General features: G+C 40.8%; 1 protein-coding gene across 18 annotated transcripts in view; it reads right to left on the bottom strand.

The window, feature by feature from the left end:
• Window positions 1-25,529, bottom strand: part of cadpsb (Ca2+-dependent activator protein for secretion b) — a 63,920-nt gene that overhangs the window by 31,458 nt on the left and 6,933 nt on the right. For all 18 annotated transcript variants that reach the window (XM_076759288.1, XM_076759375.1, XM_076759303.1 and 15 more), the window contains exons 2-6: window positions 17,714-17,827; window positions 15,367-15,699; window positions 5,442-5,522; window positions 4,948-5,181; window positions 2,863-2,984 (exon numbers count right to left, since the gene is read on the bottom strand). In XM_076759288.1, the coding sequence (XP_076615403.1) occupies window positions 2,863-2,984; window positions 4,948-5,181; window positions 5,442-5,522; window positions 15,367-15,699; window positions 17,714-17,827 (884 nt within the window). The remainder of the gene's footprint in view (window positions 1-2,862; window positions 2,985-4,947; window positions 5,182-5,441; window positions 5,523-15,366; window positions 15,700-17,713; window positions 17,828-25,529) is intronic.

Below are 25,529 nucleotides of genomic sequence, written 5' to 3'. Positions count from 1 at the left end.
GGACAGGAGGAAGGATTACAGCCACCAATGGTGCTTTCTCTGTACATATGGGCATGTGAGTATTGTTCTAAGATAGACTCCAGAAAATGTGAACCTAACCTAATACTGACTAAACCTCATCACCTGCTACGCCTCCACGAGCCTGAAGGATTTAAAGAAACACAGGAGTATGTAATTTACTGTAATCATGGTAAACAGCGTACATGGGCTTTTGTCATTTCATGCTGCCATCTGGGGCTGCCAACATGCTATGCTGCCTTGTGTGGCAAAATATAAATGCCTTAATTTCTCTCTCTGTGGTGAGGTATGCAGGACATGGTGTTGATTTCCAGCCTGGGAAAGCTGTGCTCTTTGTGAGCATCTCTAACATTCATAATTAATTGCTACTTAATGTACACAAAGATGCTGCAGCTCCACCAGGCGCAGAGCAGAGAGGCTGCTGAGTGACGGTGAGGAGAGAGCGGTGAGCTGTGTTGATTTCAGGGGGGAAGCATTGAGCTGGCAAGAAGGTGACCTTGTGGATCAATCTAAGGTCTATTAATGGATGTGACAGTGCTGTGCTCCGACAGCTCTTCTGCGAAATATATGAAACCCAGCGCGTGCTCACGTGGGTCAAATGACAAAATAAACAGCAGAATTATGAGAAGATAACAGAAAACAGTTCTTGTTTAATATATAAACCCCTGAATCAATTTATCAAAGTGTAAAATGGCAATAGTTACTGAATACATGCAATTACCAAATGCAAATAGCCTGCTGTAGTATGTGCATTAACATGAATTTCCCATATGTTTCTATGTGTTTTTTCTGTGTGTACATGTACCCCCCCCCCCCCAAACACACACACACACACACACACACACACACACACACACACACACACTACCCTCGCCTTGTTCTCCTCTAATCCAGTCTCTCATTCATGTCCCTCCATCTCTCTCATACTCTCTTCATAAAATGGCTCTTGAATTAAGGAGATCAGAGGAAGACATTTGGGCCTTAAAATAGCTCATATTTGCATGAATGTTTCATGGACATTTTCTCTTGTAGCTTGCGCTGTGCAGTACTGGTTAATCAGATAAGAAAATAAACATGGATATATTTAGTAGAAGATATATTTGCCTTCACAAGGACACCACCGTGGTCTAGCATAACAAGCAGCAAGGAGGCAAAGTATAGGACACGCGCAAACTGTTGGGACCGTCAAAGGAAGGACGGAAATTTACAAACTGCAGCGTTTCATTACAGACTTGACACACTGTGGGATTACAAAATGAATTTTCACACCTTGAATGGCTGAGTCAGAAATCACCCAGTCAAAAAGGTTTTTGAGTTCAGCTGTGAATCATGAATGACTCAAGCAGCTTTAGTTTAGGGGCGTTTGCTGTTAAGGATCATCACAATACAAACACCAAATGTTCATTAAAGCTAGATTTCATTAAGTGCAGGTTCAGGTGAAGGTGTATTCTGACTTCAAGAGCAGATTCTGCTGCTCAAATAACCAACAACACTAAGACATTTCAAAGAAAAGAAGAAGTTTTTGCTCAACTGCACCGTCCTGTTTCTTTTTGAATGCAGTGCCTCGCAAGCAAAGTGTCTTCAAGAGAGGACGATACATCAGAAACAAGAGCACCGGAACCCACTGAGAGGCAGGAGGGTTTGAGAACGTATGTTTACTGTATTTTCCTGCAAGTGGGTTTTACTCAGTGCATCTGAAGCAATTCACAGGAAGCACTAAAGATCAATAAATGTATGGGCTTGAATCTCAACAGTACAAGTTTAATATGAACGGTGCAGAATTACTTGAAAGATGGTCCCACTGTATATTAAGGCACAAACACTGACCACTAACTAGTTGTTAATAGTATGCATATTAGTAGCATACTGGCTCTTTATTAGTCATTATTATTGAGCGAAAATGGTCTAGTCGCTGTAAAATATGGTTTTGAGGAAAAAGCCATTAATAAGTGCTTTATAATGACTAATAACAAGCCAATAGGCACGCTAATAAGCAACTAGTTAAGGTGAAATGTGTGCCTTAATATAAAGTGTTAGTGGATAGTGAAAAATGATTATAAAAATCTTCTCTGTCTATAGAGCCCGGAGGTTGCTGCAAGTAGTGGAATCACTGACTGTGGATGAAATGACATTATGTAGAGGATGTAAGAAAATGTCTCAAATATATTCTGACACCCTCAAGGTCAAACAGGCCCTGCCTGAACATGGAGGAAAGCATCAGCCAAAACATTTGCACTTGCTTCTCTTCCGCATTACAAAAGAATAAAGATGCATCAGATGTGACCTTCTAAAGACTTTTTTTTTTTTTTTTTAACTCTGAGTGCAAACCAGTTTACATTCACTTCACACATCTCTGAATACCTCACACCTGATACCAGATACTAAGCTGAAGTGGGGGCTGCTAGTAATACCTGCTAATAATGTTTTAAAAGTCAGATTTGTATCACCAACGAAGCCTGAACTGAAGGCCTTTTCAAAACTGGCTAATGAGTTTAGCCATGGCTGCCAAAGTGGCCATTATCATCATCAAACAAAAATGGATAAATTTAGGGGGACTTTTTCGTAGGCTGATTTTGATGGTTTTGTAAGAAATAAGAAACAAATAGCTAAAATGAGTAATTACATACTTTCTGCTGCTTTGCGTATGCATGCACAGTCATGTTTAATGTCCTGAACCTCCACCAGAGGTTTTTGTTCTAGTCTTACGAAAAGACTGAAGCTGGGTTTAGTTGAACAGTGGTAGATTGTGAATTCTCCTAACAATACGGTGTGGACAAAAGTTTACAATCATATAAACACATGTGAAACACAAATGTGCATGAATGTGTGCTCTCAGACTCTTACGTTGGCTTGGATGCTTCTGCTTGGTCGGTCTGGAGCTTCTCGCCTCCCTCCACCTCCATGGTGCAGTAGACAATCCTGTTGGGAGCCAGAGACTTCAACCCCTGCACTTCCATGATCACCACCTAGGAAGCACAGACACCTCAGTGATTTGTTGGAGACGAGGAGTGATTCATCCCTTCAAAGAGGTCACAGAGCAAAAAGTCGAGAGCAGTTGCGCAGGCGGCAAATCCTTCCAGTTTGATAGTTATTTTAGAAACACTATGCCAGCCGCAGTCACTCTTTCCACTTGTAGCTACTGCCCTCATCTAAGTAAAATGGAAGAGGTCTCTGCCTGTATTTATGTATATGTATGTATGCATGTCCTTATTTTCTGAGACAAGCAATCGACTTCACACATGGTGGGTGTATTGCTGGGAGCCAAAGGAAGTGCAGTGTAGAGTTCTTGAAACCTACGGGACATATTTATTAGTAGTGCATTGGTGCCACCAGAAGTACACACTGTGTCATGAACTGAAGGGGACCCCTACTAACTGTTGCATTGCCAAACAGCAGGCTGGGTACAGCTAATTATCTCATGTTCGCTATTAAGTTAAGCTTTATTTTTGCTGGAAATACCCATCCATAAACCATGCCAAATGCCAATCTATAAATATATAAACAATGAATGGGGCTTTGGATTCACCGAGGCCATAAAATGTTCCTGTGAGCTTTGGCAACCAAATGATGCGTATACTAGCATTGCTAGGGGGCGCAACTATTGTTGTATTGTACTGTATTGCTCAGGACCCAAAGAAGTGCAGTGTTGAGTGTGAAGTTGTTAGAATGAGTGGTTCTCAAGAAAGCTGCCAGCAGCAACACCGTAGGCCAAGCTATCGGCCCACTCTGAACAGGCCCGCTTTGAATGGGCCCTGCCCGAGCGTTATTAAAATGTGGATTTTAGCTGATTTTCTACTAGAAAAACCCATAAAAATGACAGCCATCTTTCCTCTAAAGTACAACTCTCTATCATTGAAACTGCTTGTACTGTATGCCAGGGGTAACTATTATATTGTAGCTGTAAATTCCTTGTGGCACAACCACAGGCAGAAGTACGTGCTGTCAGGATAATGCATCAACATTGAGTGAAAGCATCCACCAGATCCACTGATGTCTTCCCAGTGCCAGTAGAGTTCATTTGACTGTTTACATATCATTATCTCAGCCCTGTCATCCTGTCCTTAAAGGAGATTCTAAATATTCAAAATAATCAATATCCATTTATAGCTGATAGCTACAATAAACTGCTGCAATTACAACACTAAAATTGCCTTCTAAAGGATTGTAAACTACAGACTACAAAACTCATGTAGGCTTGTAAGTACCTCTGAACATCATCATGCTAATATCGCCATGTTGTTATCCACAGGGATCAAAAATGCTAAAGGACTTGTTACATATTCCAGCGGATTCCAGCGAGATTTTCCTGGTTTGTTGCTGAGGGATTCCTGGCAGCTGTTGCAGTCAAATGCTTGGAAAGTCAACTTAAAACTGAGGCTTTACCAAAACACTCTGGAATTACCACCTCACACAAACAGCTAATTGCTGCTATTGTGCAAATAAATTTAGCATACAAATTCCATAAAGGCGTGCCGACTTCTGTGTGATCAAACAGAAAAAACATTCTTTTGCACATTATGTACGTTGTGATTCTGAAATGGCACTGCATCATAAGGAATGAGGTGAGATTGCTCCCTCTTCAGTGGTGATAGCTCATCTCAGACAAGCTGATAACAAGATGAGTCACATTCCCCCATTAAGGAGCAGGTAAAAGGGTTTTATGTGTGCGTGTGTGTGTATCAGTCTGTTCTTCACATAGCGTCTGTTCAACCCCCTGAACGAGTCTGCTGTGTGTTTCTATACTTAGTCTCAAGCAGACAAGTAGTTGACAGCTCAGACTGGTTTAGGCAGATGTACTTTTGCATTGAGTTTAGATATTCTAATGGCATAATAGTCGCTCCATCTGTCAAAAATATCCAAATTTCATACCGGTTTTCACATGCATTTGATTTTACATTCATATCCCGCTTCATTCCTAATGCGCCGTACCTCCAAAGTGAAGGACAGGACCACATCAGACTTGGACAGCGTGTTCTCGTCCTCCTGGCCCATGTCGATGATGGAGGTGTTGTGTCCCCGTTTCAGCTTCTGGAGTTTGAACTCCCCTCCCTTGGACACGGGCATGCTCTCCAGATTGGCCATCAGCTGATTCACTGAGGACTTGAGCTCCTCGATGTACATGGCTTCCATCTCTTTAGACACAAATTTGGGGAACTTGCCACCCTGTTGACAAAACACTCAAGACTCAGCAAACAATCTTGAGGACAAAAGCATTTCAAAGAGGCTATAAACAGAACAGCAAGATTAGTGTGGGTGCCTCTCTTTAGATGATGAATACCTACTTTGAAATGGTAAAATCTTTTCAACTGTGGGTAGAAGCTCCTACTATGATGTTTACACAAGTTACACCATATTAGTGACATATTAACTATATAACAAAGCATATTAAAAACAATCTGAGTCTCCTGCCGAGTCTGACTCACTCTGGCAATCTGGTCCGCCATCTGAAGACGACCATCCAGCTCTCTTCTGATCTGCGCAGCCTGCTCATCCAGGTTGTCCAGCTATTGATAAAAACAGAGGAACAGGTCAATGAGGTCACATTAAGAGCCCAACAATACTTTAACCCAATGAGGGGTCAGTAACAAAGGTCAACTCAATCTCCCAGCATCATCTACCTCACCAAGATGAGAAATCCAAGCACATTCTCATAGCACATAGATGACACATTATGATACATTTGTTTGTTTTGTCTGAAAACACTGTGCTGCGTTCATTGGTGAATTCAAAAGCATCCTGTGAAGGTTCTGAATGTAGTAGTGCTATAGAGCTAGATTTTTAAGAATAAGTGTCCATTTTGTTGGTATTGCAGACGACAGGCATGCTGGTGACACCATACACACTCCGCTCTCAGTTTCACACTATTCCACTGATTAAGTGTCGATGGCTGTAAGAAATGGGGATGAAAATGCATTTGACATGTTTGTTAGTCCTCAAGGACACACAGTAAAAAAGCAAGATCAATAACATTGTTAATTCTGTGTATTCTTCTACATTACCCACAATGCTACTCGACTGCCAATAGTTCAGTGTGGGATTTGGGTGTACTATGCTAGCGGTGGCTATCACAGCTTCTAACCATAAGCCTCACACAGATATGAGAAGTTTGCAACAGCGGACTGAGAGCTTGATTATTTCTAACTCCACACGTCTACACGCAGAACATTATTTTCTCCTTCTTCAAACTTGTAGACTTCAGCCTCAAGTGGCATCACTAATTTACCAGAGTTTGCACAGCTCCCTCTGGAGCCACGAAAGACTTTGGATTTTACCACACACAGTATGCAGTGGTACTCTACCCTAGACCTGTGAACAGACTTACAATTAAAGGTTCCCTTTAATGCTAACTGTGAGGTATATCAGGACTTACATGACAGATATCCAAGCTAGACCACATTAGTAAGCAAATGTGGCATGCAATCCAAAGATGCCCAGGCAGATTGGTAGTGATGACGAATGGCAAAAAAAGGCAAATTAGTGCTCCAGTTTGTTTTAACAGGCATAGCAGCATGGTGTGGCAGCACACATGAATAGATGAAAATCAAAAGGAAATTCATCACTCCCTCATAGGAACCACGCTGCCATCACCATAGAGACCGTGAATGGACCACTTTTTGTGGAGAGGTCTTTTTGAAAGTGTCGAGTGTTTGGATTTCTTCCTTTTCTTGTTGGTTTCAATCAGCAGAATGAAAATTCAGCTTTCCGAGAAGGGGGCAGTAAAAATAAAGCTCACATCCGCAGATTATGGCCCTGAAATACATTCAGTCATATAGAAAATCTTTAACTTGAAGGAGCCGTTCCAAACGGCTTTGGAACACTGCGACACTGGATTTATTTGTCACTGTAAGCGTAACAGTTAGCCTCACCAGAGGTTTGGCAATGCCTTGCTGGGCCAATGTAGTTTGTGGCATTGCGTATAATATTACATATTTCTGTGGTTTATTGTACCTCTGATCTTTTGTAACCAAACCACTTCCACACTACTGAAGCCGCTCCACTCGTTGTTGCTGTGCATAACAGAATGATGTCATTAAGTCAGCAGGACAGAGCATTGCCATTATCACGACAGGAATCTTTTTTTATCACGTTAAAAAAATGTGCGAGTATTATCATGAACAGTATGATATGGCACATCCCTAGTAATAATGTCATTTCTTTAAAATGTTTGAAAACTGCCTGCATAGGACAGTATCAGCTCCAGGGCAAAGATGCCTGACATCTGTTAGCCTATTTTTCGCCTCAGAGTAATGAAAAGCAGAGAAATTCATGGCTGCCTCACATCAATAATGAATGAGAGTTTTATATTAGCTGACGCAAGGAAACAGAAGAGAGGGCTGATGTCTGTCTCTTGCTGTCTGCTTCACTTCTTCAGATGTTCTCTCAGCCAAAACGGCTCATTCTCTGTCAAATGTGATGTTGTGAGTCACCAGTCACCACCATTTCCTCCATGAGGACGGAAGACTAATTGAGACATATCTGCATTACAGTTGTACCTGGGGAGTCACTAACCTTTCCACATAGCTGTGTTGTGAAAAAAGGGAAAAAAACAAATTGCCCGTGTTTCACCCAAGTGAGTTTAACACGCGCTGTGCTGTGTTTTAAAACTGAGGGCAATACAATGCCATATTTTTCATGGAATTTGTTGGCAACAAGACTGAGGCAGTAAAACCCTTTTTTTATTTTACAACTTAGTTTCTGAAAGCCACTCACTTTTTATAATTTGTGAGTTTTTTCTGATTAGATTTTAACACTTACTAACTTTGCACACATGACGAGGTGAAGACCAGTGCGACTTCCAATCTTTCATCTCAAGCAATCACTGCAATGAGGTTAAACAAAAAAGTTGAATCCTCTTTTTTCAGCAAAAGGTTGGGCACAGTAGTGTACACTAGGTTTTAATGATTTTTTTTATATTTCTCTAGTAAATTTCTGTATCCACTGGGAACAAACATTGTTCAAAAACTACTTTTTTAAAATGACAGTAATGTTTTTTTTTTTTGTTTTTTTTTTAGTATCGAGGGTGATCTGTAAGTCAACTGATCAAATGATTGTAGACAAAGAACCTAGAAACAACCTGAGATATCAGCCAAACATGTTTGTTAAATAAAGCATAACATGTTTAAACTCTGATCTTATCACTAACATGAGAGTCATCTCTGCACAGCTGCATGGTCTCTCTGACTGAGCACTGGGATCTCTTCATGATACAGTGCTCTGAACTCCTCCAGTCTCCTGCTGCTGGGACACTTGCCAGAGCTGACCTCTCTTTGCTTTATGGTATTTCACCCACTCCTATTACATTAACAGGCCTTGTCTTTCAGGCTTCACTATATTGATTCTCTAGCCCTTCCAGCAATCCTTTTAAAGAGACAATGAGCTGAAGTCACAGTGCAGGCCTTCACAGGAGGGGAGGGGGGGGCGCAAATAAGAGGCGTTGCACAACTCGGACTGGGATCAAGTAACAAGACATGGATGAAGGAAAGATTGATCCTGACAGCATGGCCTGACTGAAATACACTTAAAATCAGTATTCTTATAGGAATTATGGGCATTTTGGTGAAGCAAGCAGTGCATTATCATTTTTACTTTTGGAATCTTTGCTTTCTTAAATCTAGATATTCTGTTGATATGGATTTTCCCATCGTTACCTATTTCTGTAATTCACTCTGTTCACTGATGTGCACATTATGAAATGATGTCAGCCAGATGGCATCTTAAATAGAGGGGGTCTAGTGCGTTACCAGCGCTGGCCACTGAACAGCCACCCTGCTACATAACCCAGAGTTCCTGTTTAGTAGAGCACATAATCAGACTTTGCCACCAGCTGCAGCAGAACGTCTGCACTTGCAGCACAGTAGTACTCAGTACTGTTCTGCCACACAGTGACACTTAAACAGTAGTGAGCATCCTGTGGTAGGAAGTCTCACAAGGAGGTTTTTTTTTTTCATTGTCATGTCCAATAGCAGAAAACCAGATTCATGCAGTACCATAACTGTGCCTGTTACTGATTGCACTCCTGCCTGAACTGTGCTTCAACCACTCCTTTCCCCCTGCTACTGGCGATCCTGTGCTGCCTGTCAAAACTACTCACTCTGGGCACTATTGGACTGCGGTGCCAGTGACATCTGACTCGTGAAATCCCAAAAGAACTGTCACTGCCATGCCTGGAAATCCAGCATCTTGGCCTGCCGGTGTCTGACACTGCATTTTTACTGTCTCGTCTGAGTGCCGCCCCCTTCCACAAAACACAACAACCTAAATCCGTCCAAGGCAAATTCTGAAGACTGCAAAATCATCAGCAATACTTCAGCACTGAACACTGCAGCAGCAGATAATATTGGTCACTGTGACTATGTGCAGATTGCAGCTCATCTGCAAAATGGCTAGCATGAGAGGAGAGACTCTGAAGCATGTAATGTGAAGGGGGATGGGGCCAGTTTCTTCTATTACTTCCATCTCTCTTTGCAGAAATGAAAAGACGGTCCTGGCTGTGGGCGGAGGTAGAAGCTGGGGGTCAGAGTCTGTGTGAACTAAGAGCCACCCCCTACTGAGCCCCACAGCATCCCAATCTTACCAGGCCGAAAACCACTGAAAGGTCACGGTTGTCAATGGCCCACAAGGCGCGATATAGGTGGACAGGCAATCTCATATAAAATAATACTGGCTACGTTACTGAAGCTGACAGCAGCTCTGCAGCTAAGCAAAGGTGACAACGCCTCAGTGTTAGCCGAGCTGACAGCAGGTTAAAGGTGCTGGTGCAGAAGTAGGCGGGTAGTTAACAGCACAGCTGATGACAGATTCCCAGGTGGATGCTGGGACATTGGCAGCAGACAGCACACCCGGCCAGCGGCAGTTTCATGTAGAGAACAAAGACTGGGCGGGCAGGGTTAGATTGGAGCTGGATGGCACCTGGAGGAGTCGAAGCAGCTGGTCTATATTTAGATTTGATGTGTGTGTGACTGTGTGTTTTATTTGTGTGTGTTAAAAAAGTGTACACTGTGAGAGAAAGCCTCTCGTGTGAGTGTAGCAACATGCAAGGGATGCTAATTGGGAAATCTGCTCATGAGTGTCTGTGGCAAAAGAAACATCTCAACTTCTAACGACTTAATCAACTCACAGTAAAACAAGGAAAGTGTTTCTTTAGTCTGGTGTGGAGATTTTGTTTATTTTGTCCTCTGATCTACTTTAACGCTGCCCTAATCAGTTATTTTATATTGGGTTACTATGTGTAATGCAACAGGGTCACTCAGGGGAAAATTATCACCTGACTCCACAGTTTACTCCTGCTCTGTAGAGCATTTAAGTGTCTTTCAGTTCATGGTTTGAGTTTTACAGCCCTACAACTTTACTGTTTTTACTCACCCTCACCAGCTTCACAGCAGGCAGCTGTTTTCAGAGAGAAGGCTCTGATAAACCCACTGTATGCTACATGCAGGGTACCACAACAGAGAGACAATGTTAGCAACTAGCTGGTGAACATATTAGAGCATTTAGTAGCAAAAGAGCCAGATATTTCCTTCAGAAACCACACAGAGCTGAAAGGAGGGTGAATATTGGACTGAAACTTGCCAGTTCCCCTAAAAAACAACTGCTTATAAATGTTAATGTTGCTCTGTGTGCGCTGTCTATACGAACAGGCAATTGTTTAGCTTATAAGGTGGTATATGTTAACAGCCTGTAGCACTGCCACCACCTGACCAAATATCAATTACTACTGGCTTAAAGAAAGATTTGATTACGTTGATTTTTAAGGTTAGACATTAGACAGGCTCAAAATAACAATATAACAGAACCATAGGGACTTGGAAAAATTTTGTAGTGAAGTTAAGCTATGACATTTCTATCAAGGACAAACTTGCCCTTTTTATTTTACATTTTTTATTTTACACTGTCTTACTAGGCTTCAAACCACGCTGGTGCAGTCAAGCTTCACCCTGCGTTTCAGCACCATTGCTTTTTCAGCTTAGAGGTGGCTGGGCAGGCATAGCAAATGCTTTCATCCTCTCCCAATCCCGTGTGCACTGAAGAGGCTCAATTACGCAATTATATCAGCTACAGGCTAAAACCAGGAAGAGCTTAGGCCTCATTTCCCGACTAACAGTTGCTGACAAGACAAATTAAAGGAGGGGTCTCCTTCAGAGCCTGTGAGAGGGAAAGCTGATTTGAGTGTGGTCTGTCAGTTTGGGGGGCTCTGTTGGGGGGAAAGTCTCATTCTGATGTGCCTGGGTCTTACTTTGACTCCCAGGCTTCTGTAATTTCATCAGCCACTTGAGATTAGGCATAATTTTTTGCTAATGAGAGCCCAGTGATGTGAGTAAATATTAATGATTAAAACAGTTCAGCAGTGTTAACTACACCACAGCTGAAGCGATTAGTCAACTACTTTCATAATCAGTTTCAAGACAAGCGTCGAATGCCTTGGTGGTTTGTGATGATCTGCTGCTTTTCTTTGATACGTCTGAAAATGAGATAAATATAATTGGTTTTGGGAATACAATATAATAACACATCATCTTAGACAGTGGGAAATTTTCGTTGTTTTTAATAGATTTTATAAGAAAAATGATTCATTCATACTAATCAAGAATAGAACTCATAAATTATTCAAATTATTTGATCATTAACATAATTTAATTGAAGTACTGATTATAGCTGTCACAATAACTTTATACCAAATCTCTTCTATTTTAGTCAGGTTAGGTTAGTTACATTTAAAACCTGTATAAATCAATGTTTGACATTAACACTGAACAAATAACTGCAAAGTTCAAAGCTAGCTCACAAATTAGAAAAATAAAACAGATAAACAGCAACATATCTGCATCTTTACGCAGCTTTTGAACGTCTTTTGGCTAGCTGGTGTTTGGTTCTGCTTACTGTGTTGTTACCATGAGAGAAGCTCAACAGCAACAAGCTAATAAAACCACTAACCGGCAAGCAAAGTTAGCAGCTAGCTAACATGGAACTGGAACTGCAAAGGAGCTAACGGCAGTTGTTACGCCGTCACTCCGTACGTACAGAACGTTCCCAACGGAAAAATAAAAACGCCTTAAGATGTCGTCGCAATAGTTTTGTGATATCAGAGATGCTCACAGTCTGCCTGGTTCAAAGTTTGAGCCCGAACATTTCCAGCGAAGAGGAGGAGGAGAGCGAAGCGGCTCACCTTGACGAAACGTTGTTTTCGCCGACCGCAAACATTTAATGATTGTGGGCAGATAGAAGACGTAACTTATGTAACGTACGGTGATGTCACAAAAGAGGCGGAGACCAAAATGGAGCCAAAAGCAGAGTAACTAATAGATTTACATTCGTCAGATAGCCAGGAGCAAGACGCTAAATTAATGTAAATGTTGCTGGATGTGACAGTGGGCTAACAACACCCCTAACAAGCCGATGACATGGTAATGGATTTATATCTATCAGCTTATTTTGGAGCTCTATTGAGCCCTAGTGGTCAAACACTGATTAATGCAGAAATGAGGGTGTAGCAGTAGTACTCCAAACTACAAACGGTGCAGTAAACATATTGTTGTTGATGTCAAATAATATGAAAGTATAAACACTTAAATTTCTTTATAATTAATGCTGAAATAATGCAGGTCTGTGTAAATGTCTCCTTCCTGTGCTCTAAAACAGACTTAATTAAAACAAGGACATGATGTGAAGCACCCATTTTATCTAAAATGCAAATGAAACTTCTACAAAATAATAATAATAAAAAATATTTTCCCCCGAAAACATCAACAAAATAATTTTGAAAACACAGATATTGGAGTTGCTGTTTGAGATTCTTCCTAGCTAGAAACTATTATCATGATAAGGATCATAAATCCTTTGACAAAGTTTAACAAGAACCTGTTAAATGTCATGCACTGTTCAGAATGTGTGTGAATACCAAAGTCATTGCTGTTTGAGAGCAGAATGTCTTTTCATGTGCTGGTTGTTTTACTCTCTGCAGCTATATGACAGATTTCTGTCGCAGCTGCTTTACTTAAGCTAAAAATAAAATGCAAACCACAGCCGTGCTCTTGAACCTTTTTTATCCAATGTTCTTATAGGCAACATTAAAAGTGGACAGAGATCTATTAATATAGTTCAGCAGTTATGTTTTAGAAAAGCTGCTTTGCAATGTAGACACCAAACAGATGTTCTTACAGTTGTTTTGTCATGCTTGGTGTCACCACAGCTAAATGACGCGCAGCCATCAGGAAGTGGAGTGTGCTCGGAGTCTGGCTGGTGCAGCCGCTGGCCGTACCGGTCTAATCAGTCTGTTAGTCATTTCCAGGGGCTGCTCTTAGTTCAGCAGGAGACAGAAATAGACCAATGCTTTCTTTCTACTATTTGGATGTAACTGCAAAAAATGGAAATCCCCAGTGCAAAGAGTAAAAGAAAAAAAAAATATGATGGTGTCTGAATCCCAGCCAATCCATGAAAACCTTTCATCAAATCCCAGCAGCCTTGAGCCATGCTGACTGGATTGCCATGTCTCCTTTTTAGTAAGGATTTTATCATTTAGTAGAGGGCGATGCTCAAAGTCAACATAAGTGCAGGCTGATACATTCATTATAACAGCAAAGGCAAGGGGGGAGAGAGAGGACTCCACGAGAAGCAGCTGGAGTGCAAACGGAAACAGAAATGTGAATTCTCTTATGCAGATTTTTTATTATTCGCTCACCTGTAGGTCTATAAATTATCAACTTAAAACAAATCTGTCCCTTTGCACCTACCTATAATTGTTAAAAATCAGTATAACACCACAGTACACACACATTTCTGCAGCAAATGTGCCTTTATGATGGTGTATTGTTGAATGTTCTTCTGTAGCTCTGCACTGCTCAGAGTGGGATCTGTTCAGGGAAATGGTATTGTGTTCTGCATACCAATTCCTGACCCTATACTAACAGCCCGGCTGCCAGCATGTTAAAAAAAAAGACTAGGCTAAGGATCTTCAAAGGCTTTGGAGGAAAAATGAACACTGGATTTGGAGGCTATGGCGATGTATTGCACCTCAGCGTTCGAAGCACCCAACAAATGAACAATCTGCAGAACAGAGCTTATATTGATCTTTGCCACCTGAGACATTAGAACAAGACTGAACAATCTAATTTGTTTAACAGCACCTCATGCCATCTGTGCAGAGTTACATGTTAACAACTGTTGAAAGAAGGATGGCATGGGGGGAAAGAAATTCATGCATTTTAAAATTCATTGGCGTCCAAGAGGTGTGTCTGAATGAAATGAAGATGTTTTTCATGCATTAAATGATGAGCCGGTGTAAATGTGTTGGAGCCCTCCTCCAAGTCCTGTCGTGATAAGACTTTTAATCAAGCTCCTGAAGAAAGAATACATTAATGCTGCTTTCAGCATTCCCACGGAGAGCAGTAAAGCAGTAAAGACAGCAAGGGAAGGAGAGTTATGTCTGACACAAGCACCCCGGCCTCCGCTATCATCCAGCTGCAATCTCAACATATCTCCCCTACGATGAAGTATTGCAGCCCCGGTATCAGGAGATATATCTTGAGGAGAGATATTTACTTAAAATATGTCTATTCAATGCCATAAACAACAATCATTAAGTATCAAAAGTGATTAAACTAGATTAAATGATAAAAAGGTGATTTTTATTTTTTTAGCCTTTGTCTGATTAAACATCATATTTCATGGATTATTTGGACATGTTGTCACATTATCCTAATGTCACACAGTTGTCTTATCATATAGACAAGAATATTGTGTTTTTCCAGACCATTACCAGCTTTTTTGAGAGGATCTAATACATCTGGTGAATTGTGAAAGGTGCTGTCAAATCTGCAACTGGTGAAAAAATCAGGTCCACCTCAAAGACTGGTCTGGCCTAATGCCAAGACTGAAAGCCCACAGAGACACTTTCAAATGCCTTGCTTTTTCCTGAGCAACAGCCAAAACTCAAAAATATTCAACTTTACAATGATATAAAACAAGAAAAACAGTAAATCCTCACTCCAGAGGAGCTTGAACCAGCCAATATTTAGCATTTTTTTGCTTGATTAAACAACTCACTGTACATACTGATACAGATTTTCAAAACTATGGCTTTTTAATAATCTGTTGGACAACTAAGTGAATAGAAAATCAACACAAAGTGTAACTATATAAAAATAATATTCACAATATTTAGAAAATTTGATTTTCATTACTACTGTAATTGATCTGTAGTTTACAGTGATCTTATGTGTGAAAATAAGCTTATAATGGTGTCTCCATCAACCAAACGTTATAAAAACTGTACTATACTGCACCAGCACTGAAGTATTTGGGCCAAGTGTGAAAACCTTCTGAGACGCATCATGGGTAGGCTTGAGATCTTACCTGACAGGCTTGATAGAGCAGCTGGTGCTCAAACTTTTTGATGCCGAGGATATTCTGGAACATCTCGTACAGCTGGTCCTTGCTGAGGATCAGCTCAGAGGCCGCGCTGGCAGTCATGCGTTGCTGTGCCTTGCGTGGATCCTCGTCACCGCGGTAGATGGTGTCAAACTTGGCCATCCAGGAGCTGAGCACCGTCTCCTTGCTCAGGCCGTCGATCTCTGGAAGGCTGCGCACGCGCTTTTCGATGTGCCTCTTGAACACTTCCCTGAAATCACTGGCCGAGAAGCCGCCACTCTGGACCATTTTAGCCACGCGGTCACTCTTTAGGAACACCTACATTGTGAGAGACCAGTTGCAATTATGTAAGAGACAGAGATCCATAAAAAAGGAGCATTTATTTCAAATGATTAGTTTGTAGCTCAAGGCCTCCAAGCAGACACATATCCATAGAAGAGAATGGAAAGCTTTTCTGTCACATTCTGTCTCAAACAGTAAACCATTAAACTGTTTCTGTTTTGATTTTGAATTGAAAAATCAAGGCACACTATATATAAGACTGTGACTCAACACGGCTAAGGCTGCATTCTGTCTCCTGCTAGTGACAGACTAAGATGAGCAGGGACAGGTGAGGCTTTATTGTCACAGCATCAAGCAAAGCAACCACCAGAGCTGACTGCTGTCACATTTTATTCTTAAAATCATTATGGCTGAAAAGCAGTGACTATTGTACTCTAACTTTGCGATATCCTTTGTCATTTGATGTCAGTGCAAAATAAAAGTTTGCAGGGTGAAATTAATAAGACGTTAAGTCAATTTTTGGTTTCTTATTTGGAGATCGGCAGACTGCACCATTTAGGGCACATTTTCGCCAAAGGCAGTACACAAAGCAACCTGTGATCATCCATTATTTAGCTAATAATAGCGGCCCTCACTGTTTCTATAAACATGCCGCTTTTTTGTTGACTATTATTCTTTGCGATAAAGTGAAAAAACAGATCTACAGACTGCAGACAAGGTGCTGAATAACCCAAGAGGAAAAAACGTGTACTTTTATACTGCAGTTACACATTATGTTTACATAGTGCAAAAGTGTTGAAGTTAAAACTTGCCAGAGAAAAGCTTTCTATCATCCACAATCAGTGCCTGACCAAAGTCTAACAAAGACACTTCTAAAAACAAAGTGGGAGCCATATTGATTTTAAGTGTTTTGCAATTAGGTTGTAACTCAGAACATTTTCCAGGATGCTGTAGTGCTCTGGTATCATACTCAAGCTCTTAGTCACAAGTACCATAATAAATATAATTACAACTATACATCAAGACATACTTGTCTCAACAGTTGCAAATACACAGTGTAGGACTGCAAAACAGATATTATTATATCCTAGCATATCTTTAAAAAATCTGTAAAGATCTATACTTTATACTTCATAATACCTACTATATTCTAATTATTGCCATTTGTACTGTTATTTGTAGAAAGTGACATGACCCATGCATATAGAGAGAAGAGAAAGACAAAGACACTGATGATGGTTGGATAAGACATTTGTCTTTGCAGTACGTGTGAGAGAATCACACAAGACTGGATACTTATTTTAAAACTTTGAACTGTTAATCCTGAAAAGACTTTGGGGTATAGTTCTTATCATTTCCATCACCATCCCAACTTCAAATTGAAGTAGATTTCACATTAACATTAAATACCACCAAATAAAGTTGCTATCACGTACTGGAGAGGTCATCCGTAATTAACTTCCGGATGGTTCCAGCCTCTTTTTTCATGATGGCTATGCTTGTTTGTCCATCATGGATTTGGCCTTTAACATGTCCCACTATCTACCCAGCTTTTTGTAATATATGCATTGTTACTATGCATAAAATCTGCGGATTGAACAGTGAGGTTGGGAAAGATGGCTGTGTCAGCCACATGCTCTGACTCATAATCTGCGCAGTGAAAAGCTTCAGCCACCATTTTACCACTCAGCCATCTGAATACAAGCATTTTGACATGGAATTAACAAGAGGACTGTGTAGCGCTTTTTTGACTTGGGAGACTGAACAGTGCTCATTCTGGTTTCAAATCTGTTACGAAGGTGATCCAGAGATACGGTGCATTTACAGTAACAAATACTGTAGATCACATGTCACTAAACTACAGATATTAACATATAAAGAATATTTTGCTACATTTTTACATTTCTGATATGAATGAAGTATGTAACAATAGCACAACACATTCAGTAATTTGTCTGATTAAAAAAAAAAGCAAATCTGAGTCCCTGCGCTTGAATAACAAAATGGTTCTGACTGCGACTGTGCTGCCATGGTTATGATGTGTCGGTACCTCATTGTAGCTCTGCACAGCATTGATGAATGCCTCATCAGCCACAATTTGTGTGTCTCCATTGAGGAAAGCCTGGAACCGATCCTTGGTCTGCTGAAGCTGCTGCTTGGTTATCTGTGAAAACAAGGTCAAACAGTGTTAAAGCCAGGACTGCAAAATGTGTCAAAATAAGCAGATATTAGCTCAAACAACAATACTATACACCTATTGGGCACAGGGCGAGCAGAGCAGCCCAAAGACATTTCCCCCAGATACTTCAAGCTCCTTCTGGGGGAAGGCTAAGCACTTCCTGGCCAGTTGAGAGATGTAATCCCTGTAGTGTTTCCTAAGTCTACACTTGTATCCCCTTTTAGACAGTCATGTTCTGAATACCTCTAAAGGTTGGCAGCCAGGAAGCATATGTGCCCAAACCACATCAACTAGCATCAGCTCAATAATAAGGACCTGCCAGATTTCTCTGATCCCCACACTATCACATCAAGTAAAACCAGGAACCTAATCTCAGTTGATTCTATTCACAAACTCAGTCTTTCAGTCACTACCCAGAGATTGTGACTGCAGGTGAGAGTGGGAACTGAGATTGAGAGCTGCACTTTATAGCTCGGCTCTGTCTTTACTTATAGTCCGACACAAAGCCTGGAGTACTTCAACCAGTGGCCCTAATGCGCGGTCAGTCTTACAGTCCTTTTCCCCACTGTTCATGAATAAAAGCCCAAGGTACCTGAATTCTTCCACTTGGATACTTTTCCTCCTAACCTGAACTGAGCAATCCACCAATCTGGCTGCATCACACGAAGCTGCAAACTGTTCCAGTGGACATTGTGGGTCATGGTCAAATGAAGCTAAAGGACAGCATCATCTGCAAATAGAAGAGATGGCACCCTAATATCACCCAACAGGGTAAACTCCAGGCCTCAGCTGAGCTTTGATATTCTGTGCATGAATATCACAAACAGCAGAGGCACCCCCCTGTCAAATTTCTGTGTCAAAAAATAAACATCCAGATGCGCAGTAATGCTTTGAGTGTACAAGGACAAAATGCTTTATAGCAGCCATAAGACAGAAAAGACTAGAGAGTAAATATGTTCAACATCACACTTCTTTATAGCCATGCTACAAATGTGGCTCCAGGGAAGGCAATGTTGGTCTGTTGATTGGTCTGTTGGGTCCATCAAGACCAATATATTTCAGCAACTGTTGGGTGGCTTGACATGACATGGACAGATATGGTCTCATGGTCGACATAGGATGAATCTGAATTACTTAAGTGATATCCCAACATTTCCCCTAGCACCACCAGCAGCTCAAAGTGTCCAGCAAAGTTTCTCAACATCTAATTGATGGATTGACACCAAATTTCATACAAACATTCATGGTGTCAGGAGGATGAATCCTACTGGCTTTGATAATCTCCTGGTTGTTCCTCTGGTGCCACCACGAGCCCCTAATTTGTGGTTTAAATTGAAACGTCTTGACAATTTGGATGGACTGCAATGAATGTCTCCCTCAGGCCAACAGTAAAAACTCTGTGATCTCCTGTCTTTTCAGCGAGTGCCATCATCAGGTCAAATTTTTCAATTTGTCCAATGCTTTGGCTGTTTCAGCTATACTTTGTTTAGTGCACAATAACACATAAACCAAGATGGTAGACATGATATCAAATCTGCCAAACATCGCAAGAGTGTTAGCCTGCCAATGTTAGCATTTTGCAGCTTCACAGAGCTGCTAGCATTGCTGTAGACTCTTAGACTTTCAGTGTTGTTCAGGGTATCACTGTTATACAAGAGACAAAATGATTCTGATATACAGTAAGGCCTGGCTCAGACTGCACCATTTTCTTGTCTTAGATCTGTAATTAGTAATAATAACAATAATAATAAGTATATTCCTACAGTTAGGATGGGGGATAATGTTATGACAGCACAGCAGCTACTCACTGGACTGATGAAGTGCTTCCACTCTTTCTTGCCAACATCTGTCTTTTTTGACTTGGCCTTTCTCCCTTGAGGAAACGTCAAACAGGCAGGGGTACTGCTGCCACAGCTCAACAAACATTTTCCTCTTCATTGTCCCACCTGACAGCAGCAACCTCAGCATCCCTCCTTCTCACCGTGGTTACCTGGCTGCGCTCTGGAGAGAGCACTTGATTGGTCAATGCTCAGGAACAGGTTGTGGGAGATGTCATACTAGACCAACCAAGACAAAAAAATTCTGACATGCTAGTCTTTGCGTCGGGTCGTTTAAAACAACACACTACAAGAGTACAGACGACCGATTGTCATTCACGATCGGCCATGATTTTGGTAATTGGTCTGCCACAGCAAAATCTTGTCAAATGAAATTCTTGGAATTTTTTCTATGCTTTTGAAGTCCTGAAAGGGATCTGAATGTTTAGCATATTTTTCATTAGCAACCAACAACCTGTCTTTCATGAAAAGATTAAGCCAGTAGCGGGGGCTGCACATTTGTGATATTCTCTCCATCTCTCCCTTTGTTTCCCTTTCAATCGTCACTCTGGTCTCGGTGTCCTTGGATTGAATCAATGACCTAACTGTCAATAGACTGACATCCTCCCTGTGACAACTGCTTTCAATCTACAGTTCAAGATCTTGTGTATATCAAACAAGCACAAGAACCTGCTGGAAACGTGTGTGTCTGCATGCCTTCAGCCCCACATTACAAGTGACAGACTTTGGTGTAGGAGTAAGATGGAAAAGTACCACATATCATGTGAGATGGAAAAGTACCACATATCATGCGCCTTTGAGGCAATCTTAACATCATCTGCATGTCCATCATACGACTCCAACCCAGTGTCAGTAATGGTCAGAAAATGAGGATCATGTAACATAAACTTTCTTTATCATAGCCAAAATGCAGGAGTTTGGTCTGATAAGACAGATTCACAATGGTGCATCTAAATATAAATCAAATTTCATCATAAAGGCCACTCCTACTTCCTCCAATTCAAGACTGTGGCAGAAGAGTGAATCTGAAGATGATACACCACTTCATGTCAAAACATGAAATATCCTCTTACTAAAAAAGACAGAGCACAGCACATCGACAGCATCAAAAATCAATACTTGTGTTTCTGTTTCAAGGTTTCAGGTTTTTCATCTTTACAATAGCTTCATAGATGTGAGAGTAAAGAGATATGTGGACCACCCCTGCTATGTTTTAATAGACCACGGTGTTCAAGGAACATCCTGAGGCAAGAAACGTTAATATTAACACCAGTATGCAAATCAGCCCCGTCTATGGAGACACTCAGAGGTTGAAGGCGGCATACTTGTCCTTGCTTTCTTGTCCATTTCAGAAAGTGAGAGGGTGAGGTTAAGTACGCCACACAGTTTTCACTTTGTCTTTCCTCATTATGTAAATATTAATGTAGTACTGTTATAATGCACAGACTAACATTAATTTATGAGACTTCATTCCTTTTTCTCACGAGAACACGTTTCTAATTAAATTCTGAAAGTACTGTTTTCTAAGCAGGAGCCTTATGTAAACATTTTAATTAAAAGGAATAAATGCTCAGGCTGAAGTGTCGGCGTGCTGAGTGATGAGCCGCAATCAATTCACCAACAGGGAGAGCAAAACCAAGAGAGCAGTATGAGTAATGCGTAATATATACTGAGGCAGGATATGGACTGAGATGCTTTCTGCTGAAGGGCTGTTGGGCTTTTGAGAAAAGGTACACAAACAGACTTGAACCAAGCTGACTGAAATGTTTTAGATCAAAGATAGCACTTAAGCAACTAGACCTGAGGTCACACATACTGCAGCTTTCTTGAGTACAACCTACCACTGGTACACAGCAATGGTTTTACAGCTCAATGTCCAAAGAAACAAGGCAAAACAGAGCTCTGATCAGCTTCCAACCTCTCCAATGTGAAGATTTCATGGATTAAACTAAATAAGTTTGGGTTTTGATGAATAAAACAAGCATTTTGAAGACATCATCATGAGATCTGGGAAAATATCGTCCAATTTTTTCACAATTTTCTGACACAAATGGACAAAATGGAGAAAATAATGGGCAGATTAATCCACAATGAACGTAGTCGTAATAGTTGCATTCCTGGCTGTAATCCATGTGGCCAAGGACAGAGTGGCCTCTATTAACCTCACATATTAACTCTGTCTTCACATATAGCTGTGGAAGAGTCACAAAGATATTACAATAAACTCTAGGAGATGAGGTATTGGCAGTCATCCAAACACTGGCAGAGCACATTTATGTTTAACCTGAAGATTTTTCCACCAAAGGTCAAAGCTAATAATACTTTTGCTTCTGCTGACAGTCTCTCTCGGCCGATCTGACTTTATGTGACAACACAGCAAGCTGCTAACTCTGTGCGTGTGTTTATTTGGAGAGCTGACACTGAAGCACACAGCAGTAAACCAGGCAAAGAACAGGATGGAAAAGAGTTCAGCTGCATAAAGTATTTATGCCTTTCAGTTCTGCATGCTCTTTATTTCATCGCTGATTGGAAAACTGCGCTGATTAGTAACCAAGTTGATGGATGAGAGAAAATGCCTCCATTTTCATCAGACTCCCAAGACATACTTTCGTGCTTTGGTCTTATTGATTCTCTCTCTGTGGCTCTTATCAAGATTGCAGTGTTACACGGTGATTCATTGGCTTGCAATGAAGTGGGCAGTGACATTAATCACCCTTCACATATCAATAGAGGGGATATGCACATTGCATTGGCCTCATTTACAGTAACTTCATTACAGTTCAAAATGATTATGGATTTGAGTTTAGTTTCCACCACGTGGCTGATACAATATTAGAGTCACTGTGAAACAATGAATGACCTATGAATCTTTAATTAAAAAGCTGGTTTTATGATGAACTGTAAATATTTTTTGTAGTTTAGGTCCCTTAAACTTCATAGAACTACTTGAAATGGCCATTTTCCATCTATTACTGCCTAATAAACAGCGTTTAATTAACATGGAGGAAGAGTCTGTTAGCTTCAACTCAACGTCACTTCAAAATATATATGTTCTGCATCTTAAAGCCTATTGAGCCCCTACCACAGGTTCAGGGTTTAAAGCCCCCGCAGGCACATGCCTTGTAAAATGAAAGCTGCCTTTAGTGAATCTTCAGTGAACCAAAAAAGATTCTTTCTACATGCTGCTTTGTCAATATGTGTTTGGTGCACTTTTGTCACATTTTTTTTTTTTCACTGGAGTGCAGGAGAAACTCATTCACATTCGGGACAAAAATGCTGTGTAAATGAAATCTGCGGCATCAGAAACAGGAGAAATGACTTCCTATTTTGAAGGAAAGCTCAATTGTTCCCAGCTCTCATTCACTTCCTACAGTGTAATAGGGGGATTGTTACATAAAGTATCTGTAAATTATGGAGACTGTTCAGAGTGGCTGAATAGCCACTATTGTGAACAATACTGAGGTCACTGAGTCCAACATGAAGGTTGCTTCAAAGCTTTACACACTGTCAGGATCAAAACTCTAGCATGGGTGACAGAGCTGAATGTATTGTCTATAGCTGCTGTAAAATATACATACAGTTTATAATCTTTAATCTAAATTCTAAGTTATAAATTCTAATAATTAGAAATATTTTATCTTCTCATCAGTTGGTCATTGGTCTTCTTTGTCTGCTCATCTTTCTCTCTTTCCAGTGGAGTGAGCGAAAGATGAATACAGGTCATGCTCAAATACTGCAAGCCATAAAGAGGCTTTAGAAGAGCAGCTTTCTCTGTGTGTGCATGAATAGTATGCATTTGTTGTATATCTCTGTGTGTTTGAAAAGAGAGAAAGACCAAGCCTGAACAACAGCAGGTTACATAACACCTGTAATACACAATAATCATATATAATGATTAAGAATCTATTCATACTTGTTATAATCTCTCTTTGAAGTTTTTAATCAACTTGGCTTGTGAGGTATACAGCATATCAGCTGTCCTTGCAGTGCTGTGATGAGTGGAGTAATTAGCTAATTGAATGCAGTATATACTGTAGCTTGGGTAGCTCAGTCTCTGCTGTGCTGACTCACACTTCAGCAGAAGTTGCGTAACATTGAAAAGTTCAATTACGGTGTTTTCTGCAATCAAATCGCTACAAAATACAGTATATATGCAGTTTTTAGTGGTATATACACTCACAGTTGATTGGGCAATTAGGCTAAAATGTGCAACTTTGTATATAATGTAGAGACTAAACATTATTACCAAAAGAGAAGGGCAAACTTGCATTAGATCAAATATGCAGAGTAATGATGAGAGGATATCATGCAAACTAAGTGTTCTTATTGTTTATAGATCTGTTTGCTCAGGAAAGAGCTCCCACCAATGCTGCTGTTGGTCTTCAACAAACAGAGCATCGTCAAATCCTCTCGCCAGACAAAGCATATTTCAGTCATGCTGCAGATGACACCACCGGCTCACATCTGAGTAAACAGCAAACACCAGAACGGGAGCGAGCGCTGCATGACAGCTGCACAAAATCTGCCGGCAATGGGCCTCATCAAACACAAAACACCAGCATCATGTAGTGACTGTGGTCACAAAACTACAATTATACAAAGACAGATGCAGACGCTATTATCCCTAACCAGACTTGCTCACATAGATTTGTTCTGAAGGCACACACACAGCGTTGTACGAGTAAATACCACTCCACTGGGTTAGTAAACAGCCAGGTGTATACTCTGCAGACAGAGGCTGACGCATGGCAAACAGGGATAAAACAGGGAGCTCTGGCTCTGTATAACCAGTCTCCACACTGTTGTCATATTCAGGAGCTGTGACATGGCTGATATATACAGCAGAACACTGTGTTCACAACCAGCAAAGCCCCTTCTTGTAACAGTCATCCATTATCACACCACCAACTCACTGGCAGCAGCCGTCCAGCTGAGCTGGTTCCTCATTATGCTCATTTGGTTACTGAGCAGAAAATAAGCCCTCAATGTAATATAACATAAATGGTGTGGTCATGTGAGGATAAAATCAATGGGACAATTTGCATATGTTTGGACCAAAACAGTGGCTTCTGTTTGTGTTCTTTATGCATCTGTGAGAGTCGACAGAGAGAGAGGGAACGAGAGGTTCAGCAGAGGAGCGCGGTAATGATCCTGCTGTGGCTCTTACCTCCGTCTTCTCTCTTTAATGTGGAAAATCACCAATAATGTCTCTCTCTCTCTCCTCTTTGTCTTATTCCAGTCATGCCCTCGTGATTTTCCCTTTAAAGCGGTGCTTCATATGGTTCAATATAACCGCACACATCTGCACCAACACATTATTGTGTCCTAAACTTGATTTGGATGCAAGACTCAAAAAAGATTTCTAAAAGTGTGACGGTGAACAGTGTGTTCATCAAAGAAAATTCTGAGCTTTTCTTCTACAGTGATTATAACTTCCACACCTAATCATGACTTAGAATCTCATAATTACAAGAAAACTATCTCATAATTATGAGAAACAAATTACAATTACAGTGTAAGAAAAAAAAGTATGTGATTATAACAGCTTGAGAGGACAGAAACATGATGACACAACTGATTTCTTTCTGATCTGCTTTGGTTTTTCTCCGCTTAGTTTGACACAAGGAGAGGGATTGTCCTGACCGAGTACTGTAAATGGCGTTATGATTAGCATGTCAAGATGCACAGGCGTCTTTGGGCGCTGGCCTTGTTCGAGCACAAACACACAAAGCACACTGCTGCAGTGTTAACGTAGGAGGGAAACGTGGACCCCAGCTATTTCATCCCAACACAATTCTGATAAAGTGGTCTGTAATTACCAACAGCCTTCGATTAGAGGTGAAGCTACG

The sequence above is a fragment of the Chaetodon auriga genome, chromosome 2 (assembly GCF_051107435.1).
Source record: "Chaetodon auriga isolate fChaAug3 chromosome 2, fChaAug3.hap1, whole genome shotgun sequence".
NCBI classification, from domain to species: Eukaryota; Metazoa; Chordata; class Actinopteri; order Chaetodontiformes; family Chaetodontidae; genus Chaetodon; species Chaetodon auriga.
The sequence above is the reverse complement of the archived record's forward strand: the minus strand, read 5'-3'. Positions and strand labels throughout refer to the sequence as shown.